This window comes from Physcomitrium patens, chromosome 14 (assembly GCF_059467195.1).
Source record: "Physcomitrium patens ecotype Gransden chromosome 14, ASM5946719v1, whole genome shotgun sequence".
Taxonomy (NCBI): Eukaryota; Viridiplantae; Streptophyta; class Bryopsida; order Funariales; family Funariaceae; genus Physcomitrium; species Physcomitrium patens.
Genome location: NC_143423.1, coordinates 6,128,383 through 6,135,336, shown reverse-complemented (window position 1 = coordinate 6,135,336; position 6,954 = coordinate 6,128,383). Strand labels below are relative to the sequence as shown.

Sequence of the window (6,954 nt, the reverse complement as noted above, 5' to 3'; positions counted from 1 at the left end):
ACAATGTAATTTCTTGACAATAAATATCAAGTATTGTTAATGCTACATCTTCAATTGATATTGCTATACTCCACATGACCTCCTTGTAGATAACTAGTTAATAATATTTTTCTTACTTTTGTGCATTTTTTCTTTTTTTTGCTTTAAGATAAGACGGTGGTTGAGAGGGAGATAATGAATATTTTATTTAAAATAAAAACTCACAAGTTTATTTATTTATTTATTTTTGTTGCCACAAATACAAACAAATTATCATTTCATTTATTTAATTTTTGGGTCAATATTGGAATTAAATATTGGATTGCCAAATATGCACTAAACATAGAAGTGCACTTTTTAGTCAATTTAAGTTGTGTGGAGGTCACTTGAGGTGTAGTGATATCAATTAAAGATGTAGAGTTAACAATTCTCTAAATATATATACTTAGTCAAATGATGTCTAAAATAATGCCTATATTTTATTTATTTATTAATTTCATTACAAGTTAATTGGTTTGGATTTAAGTTCATATTAAATAAAGAAGTGATTAGACATGCAAAATAGTTTAACTCAATATATATATATATATATATATATATATTTCTTCTTGTTAAGGCATACTCTTGTGTGTGTGAAGTGCATACATTGTGTCTTGATTAAGATTCTATATAAGTATGTTTTTATATATTACAAATGGTTAGGACTTTTAAGAATATTTCGTTTTGTTGAATTGATACGAACTCATTATTAGAAGATTTAGAGATGAGAATTCGCTATCTGATAGAAGTTGTCACAAATACAGATAGGGGAGAAAGAGAATATTTCAAAAGAAACAACTGTCTTCAAGGAACAGTTCGTTTCAGTTCAACAAAAGCAATCCTTGATAACAGATGAGAAGTGTACATCCACAACAAAAAGAATGTAAACTATCCGACACAGGGCATAAACACAAATTTTAAAAGGCAACATCAAAGTTTCTAAAGGAAACTATACTGGTTTCACTGCAACGAAAAATCAGCATGTGCATCCAACTGTAAGATTAAGCAAAGCATGTACATTGACAAATAACAAAAATTCTGTGTATCTGTGTGTATATATATATATATATATATACATATGGGTGTGTAGTCATTGGTGTATGACTAGCACGATTGTTCGTCGGCGATGAGCCTGAACAATGGTGGTTTTCTCTCGACCCACACAGATAATGTAAATATATGTGTGTGTGTATATATATATATATATATATATATTTTCAACATGTGTATGGTACAATAGGTAAGATCTATGCATCCACCTGCCGTGTCTCCTCCGCATATCGTACAATCCACCACTCTTCTCTGAAGCCTGCACACTTGAATCATCGGACAAAACCCGACTGCTCATCGGAGCTATATCTTGAGTTGTTGATCCCGTGATCTTGTGGACGAAGCCTCCAGCTCCTTGCCAACCATCGATCAAGAGAGAAAAGAAAAAAAGAAAACTAAAATTCTAAGCATATCGACTTGTCGAATTTGTGGTTGAGTAGGCTGGGGAGACATGCTGACTGGATGAGCTCCTGCGGGCCGCACAGCAAAGCCAGTGACGCCTCGCAGCCTTCGGGAATGTGCTCCTTGATCATGGCTTCACAGATGCGGCCTTTGCTGAAGGCCCAGTCCTCGGGAGCGGCTCCAGTGAGCGTGAAGTGGACCTTGAGATTTTCGTGTTGCTGTTGCCATGTGTCCAGCTCTTTCCTCAACATGATGTCTCCCTCATTGCGGTTGGAGTACAAAAGACATATCTGAGTTTGGTCTTCGGGGTCGCTTACGATAGCCCGGATCACTTGGTACATGGGCGTGATTCCCGTGCCGCCTGCCAGCATGGAAACTTTCTTAACGAATTTGGACTTCCCGTTTATAAGGAAATGTCCTTTACCCTCGTATACGATGTGCCCCACTGGACCCTTCACGTCAATGGTGTCCCCAATTCTTAATGAATCCAAATACTGAGAGAAGAGTCCTCCCATCGGGAACTTCGAGTGGGCGTTCTTGTAGTACACTTTAATTACCAGTTCAAAGTAGCCCACATCATCGTCGTTGCTGATAGGAGTATAAGCCCTCATACAAAACTTCCCGTTGATGGTTGCGCTCAGGAGAATATGCTTTCCTACTGGCAGTCCCAGGACGTGATTCTCACTTTGAAGTGCGAATCTCAACCTGCCGCAAGAAAACAAAGGGCATATGTTAGCACCGTTCTGAAGATTCAAGAAAATGTTACAGAATCCATGAATGAAGAATTATGCTCTGAGGGCATTGAATGGGCTGCACACGTTATAGTGCAAAAAAATCCATGCTGCTCATTTACAAAGAAATACGAGGGGCACGACAAAGGTTACCTTCGGACGTCGTGACTCAAGGTTTCCTTCTCGATCAAGCGGAAGGGTAGCCGTTCCCTGGGATTCAGAGCCACTGGCCTACCAGATGAAGACACAAGTTTCGCAATGTCCTCCTTCTCGTCTTTGACTAGCTCTACTTCCAGGTCGTCTTTCGAGGCCACCAGGTCGCCGATGTAATACTCTTCTAACATGGCCTGAGCTTTGGCAGAGTGAATGGCATCAAATTCCTCTGTTGAGTCCGTGCCCCCGTTGATCAAAATACTATCAGCCCCGCCGGGATGATCATCCAAGAACGGCGTGCAATCGTATACTTTGTTGCGGACGATGATCCAGCAAGAGTCTGCTTTCTGGTGTTTACGCACTTCCGACAACTTTATTTGACGGGCAGGGGCTGCAACCTTCGTTTCAATAATCTTAATCAACGGCTCCGCTGGTTTCTGCGCTTCCGATTTCACCATCCAGCCCCCAGTCTGGTTACCTGGCTGAGTCGGGTGATCGAACGTCAGATGAATGCCGTTGTCTTCGGACTTGGTAATGCCGATCTTCACCCGGAACCAGCAGTTGTTCATCATTCCCTGTAGCACACCACGGCGAGGACATTCAGAACAGCGATTATTGTAATGAAGAATCCGCTTGGGGGATGTGGAATGATCAACTGGGGATGCATGCGAAACAGGCAGCGATTTTCGAGGTCAACGTCATTCGGGCGGATGCACCTCAAAAGTTCACAATGACCGAGTAACTTATGTACCGGATCACTGACCAGGATTCTTGTACTTTACGAAATATAAGCGGATTTCTTACCATTACGTTCCAAATGAGGTGCTGAGGCTGTGTGTTCATGGCTGCATCCCAAGCGCGTACCACGATCTCCTTGCACTTCAGGAGATCCAAGACGTCCACGTTTATCTGCCAGAAGCACCAACACCAGTACTTCCCATATCTAGTAGGCTCTTCCGGATGCTTCAAATCACACAGAATCCACGACTTCCCATCGTTAAGCGAGACCTCGACTCTCGTCACTTTCCGGCCGCCACCTGTCCATCACACACAATGCCTGACACGGTGAGGTAAAGCTCAGGAAATTACTAATTCAATCATACGGCAAACACCACAACGGCTGACGACCCGAATCTCGAAGTTCGGAAGCCTGAGGGATCGCTTCTCTTGAACCTGTGAAGATATGAAGCCAACGCCATGACCACATGTCCATCTTTGACTCTAATGACGGGATTAAAAACACTGAGAAGGAGATTCAATTACCGCTATAGGCATATCCTTTCACTATGTAAGACTCCTGAAGCGTTGAGAAATTCACTGGAAGCGCCTCCCCATGCGCAGGCGAGGTGATGGCAGAGTTGATGTTCAACTGGTTTATGATGTAGTCCGGCCTGTACCACCAACCTGTCCATAAAATAACAAACAGGCAGCTCCATGAGCTATCGTATTGGTAGGTGAGGGGACTGACAAAACAAAGGAACGTGCAGACTGTTAGGAATCTCCAATGCCCTAAAGCTGATGTGCAAGACGTCCACGTACCTTCAGCTTTGGCAGTCTCGGCATCAACGTGGGAGGGCAGCACTCGGTTATCGTGGAAATGGTAGTAGTTTCCTGACTCTTGCGTAGTCACCTCGATCTTGTTCAGCCATTTCACCATGCGGCCACCAATGTAGCCTGGGATGATCAACCGGATGGGGAAACCGTGGTCGGGTTCCAAACACTGCCCATTCTGCTGGTAAGCGAGCAGCACATCTTGGGCTTTGTCCATTGCGGTGTCAATGGTGATGCTCGTGCCGTACGTTGAGCCCCCACCACCTGACCATAAGCGCATTCCAGAAGTTTCTTAGACACCACTCGTGCCCTCGTATTTACCAGTTCACGTAGAATTATGGCATACCGTCTTCTCTAACAAAGACGACGCCTGTACGTGCTGCTGCGCTATCTAGAAGCTGTCCAATGCCCGATTCAGAGCTCAACCTAAAGCAGCTCCCCAGGACCAGTCAGACCCAACACATGAATGCCTTACAGCCAATCAAGGGAAGTCGGAGCTTTGAAGTACCTGGCAGGATTTCGGCACCCTCGAAACAGACGTACAAAGCGCCCTTCTTCCTCGAGACCACCCCGCAATGGCGTAAGATGTCGCACAGACGTACTCCGCGCCAAATAGAAGTGCTGACTGCAGCAGCGCCCCAGTTGAATCCGATGGATTGTTTCACGATGTTTTCCTCCTTCCTGCGGTTGCCGGCGCACACCAGCGTCACCGGCAGTTCACGGGCCGGAAAACGCAGAATGTCGTTCATCGTGAACGTCGTAGGACGCTTCACCAATCCCGAGATTTCAATTTTCCAATCGTCCCATGACGCACGAGGAACTGCTCCGTGGTTTCGAACATAGTGAAGCGAGGTAGGCGTCAGAAACCCGGCCTGGATACACATGCGTACAAATTTTAAATGGCAGTTCGAAAACATTCGGGAAAGCCGCCATTCTCAACGTTTGGTGCCGCAATAATAGCATCTTTAACAAGCGGCATAGGCTACCTACAATTGAGTGACTTCCTGACCACGTGCATGAAATTATTCCAGATCGTTGTGCGAGGAAGCCTGTTGAGCATTTGAAAGGTACGTTTCTGTACACAGGAAGTAGACTGGCATACCTCCATCAAGGTGGCAAGCGGTGGCTCGCAGTTAAAGGGGTGACGACCTGTAAGGCGAACCAGCTCGGGATGACGCGGGATCCAGTCGTCCGAAGTTCCTTTGTCTCGCTCGTCGACCTTGGTAATCGGAATTTCTGCAGCATATCCCATCACCTTCTCATCCTCGGAAGCCGACTCTTCATCATCGAATTCTTCCGTCTCCGAAATGCTCAAGATCTTTTTTACAGGAGATCCCCGGAAGGCAGACGACACTTCTTCGTGCAAAACCTTGCAGGAATGGACATCTCCGTTGGGTAGCATCTTTTTTGACTGCAAATCGGTGTCAAGTTTTCCAACAGCGCTGTTGCTCAAAATCGGCGAGTCCAATGAGATTCCCATCACGTCAACAGTGAAAAATTCTACGTGCAATGTGCATTCACTACCGCCGCCAAAAACAAAATTCAAAATCTCACTCTAACAACTAGACTGTGCACCGCAGTTCTCGAAATCCTCCCGCAGACGAGGAATAATGATAAAAATAATAATAAGAAGAAAGGGGCAAGTCTTCTCGCAGAGTCGCAATCTTAGTAACGAGATTCTCCGTCTGCACAACACACAATCCACGTGAGTGAGAGGCATCTTGATGTGCCACAACGTCGGAAATCCGCCTCAGGTTCATTTGGTACGCAATTCATTTCATTTCTCCGTGGTCAATTCCGAGGGCAATTCTCCTATACGGATTCCTCGTATAGAGAAGTAAATTAGGACAACCAGTTGGCAGATTACGGCCAGCCGTGTCTCGTTCACAATTCTAAATATCAGTGAAATGAAAATTAATATTTCGCTTGGACGTCACCTTTCCTTTGGTGCCTTAACGTGAATCATACAAAATATTTTTAAAGATGAAAAAAGAAGGAAAAAAAAGATAAACATGAGCAACAGTCTTCCGGCCAGAGTGTGAGCCCCCGGCCCTTACTATTTTCTACACCTCAGCTGTCCAGTATACAGCACCCTCACAGCAATAGCTACTGTCATTGACACTGCCTGTGGGGCAACGATGCGACTACGTACAGCGCAACAAGACGATACAATCCGAGCAGTCGCAACAAACACACTCAGATACACATGCCTGCAAATGTTTTTCACTAGAAACAGTCCCGCAGTGCTTCCTGGACAAAGCAGCAGCGGCGGCATTGGCCGTGTGCGAAAGATTGCAAGACAGAATAACCACCGATTATGTGAAGGGGCCTGGACAATCCATCATCAAGAGGTGAGCAAGGAGCTTTGCTTACTAATATTCCAAGCAGGACTGAGATCCACGTGACGATGTTTGGAGTGCGGGATGGGGAGGCCTTGTAAGTGAGGACAACCGCAGAGATGAGTGAATCAAGCCAATTGGGACATGGCCTAGGGAAGTGGGAGGGATGCGGAGCCTAAATAATGCACACAATTGGCACAATCGAATGTGGGTGCTGTATACTGGACAGCGGAAGAAGTGGTTGGAAACCAACCATTGGGCGTTCCCACAAGTGTGGCGAGGCGAGTAGAAGGGCTCCTCTCCCGGGGATGTCGGCGACTGTCCGCCGCGGTTGACCGCACGCACAGTGTTTACTTGCTTGCCCAGGGCACCTTTCTTCCCCAACCCTAGATTAGCCCTTTACTGGTGATCGCTTCCTGGTCACTTAGGGTGAAGCCATTGTGCGGTTTTACGCCTGCCAGATTCCTTCCCTGCCCCGTCAGGGCTTTCCTTGCACTCGGATGCTGCGAGATCCTCCAAGTTGCAACGGCTCCGAGTGGTTACATTTTCAACCGCACGTTGGCCCAAAGATTCGGCAGGATCAACTTGCACCAAGGCTAATAATTGCGATATTTCTAATCTTACCGGGTACACAATGCGACAAAGGAAGTAGAATGTTTAGTAACTAGTGCGTTACTAGTAAGAAATAAGAACTCATTGACATGTAAGCT

The 6,954-nt window shown here is 45.6% G+C and overlaps 1 protein-coding gene across 3 annotated transcripts; it reads right to left on the bottom strand.

Moving 5' to 3' along the window:
- Positions 1–1,045: 1,045 nt before the first annotated feature.
- LOC112291496 (nitrate reductase [NADH] 1) lies at positions 1,046–6,493 on the bottom strand. Of its 3 annotated transcripts, none has more exons than XM_024538994.3 (8): positions 6,279–6,493; positions 5,008–5,590; positions 4,414–4,777; positions 3,894–4,169; positions 3,618–3,758; positions 3,159–3,391; positions 2,355–2,929; positions 1,046–2,175 (listed from the first exon to the last, which is right to left on the bottom strand). In XM_024538994.3, exons 2-8 carry the CDS (start codon positions 5,383–5,385, stop codon positions 1,464–1,466), a joined length of 2,679 nt encoding a protein of 892 aa, XP_024394762.1. In that variant the 5' UTR covers positions 5,386–5,590; positions 6,279–6,493; the 3' UTR covers positions 1,046–1,463. The 3 variants fall into 3 exon arrangements, with proteins under 3 accessions (XP_024394762.1, XP_024394763.1, XP_090111849.1); XM_024538995.3 differs by lacking the exon at positions 6,279–6,493 and adding an exon at positions 6,116–6,230; XM_090255723.1 differs by lacking the exon at positions 6,279–6,493 and adding an exon at positions 6,058–6,182.
- Positions 6,494–6,954: the final 461 nt, after the last annotated feature.

Bases quoted from the DNA above. Each gene is read 5' to 3' on its own strand.
- LOC112291496 (XM_024538994.3), bottom strand. From the start codon at position 5,385: ATGGGAATCTCATTGGACTCGCCGATTTTGAGCAACAGCGCTGTTGGA. The intron at 4,170-4,413 runs GTACTTCAAAGC...GCTTATGGTCAG, and splicing joins GGGTGCCGAAATCCTGCCAG to GTGGTGGGGGCTCAACGTAC. The intron at 3,392-3,617 runs GTAATTGAATCT...TGTGATGGACAG, and splicing joins GAAAGGATATGCCTATAGCG to GTGGCGGCCGGAAAGTGACG.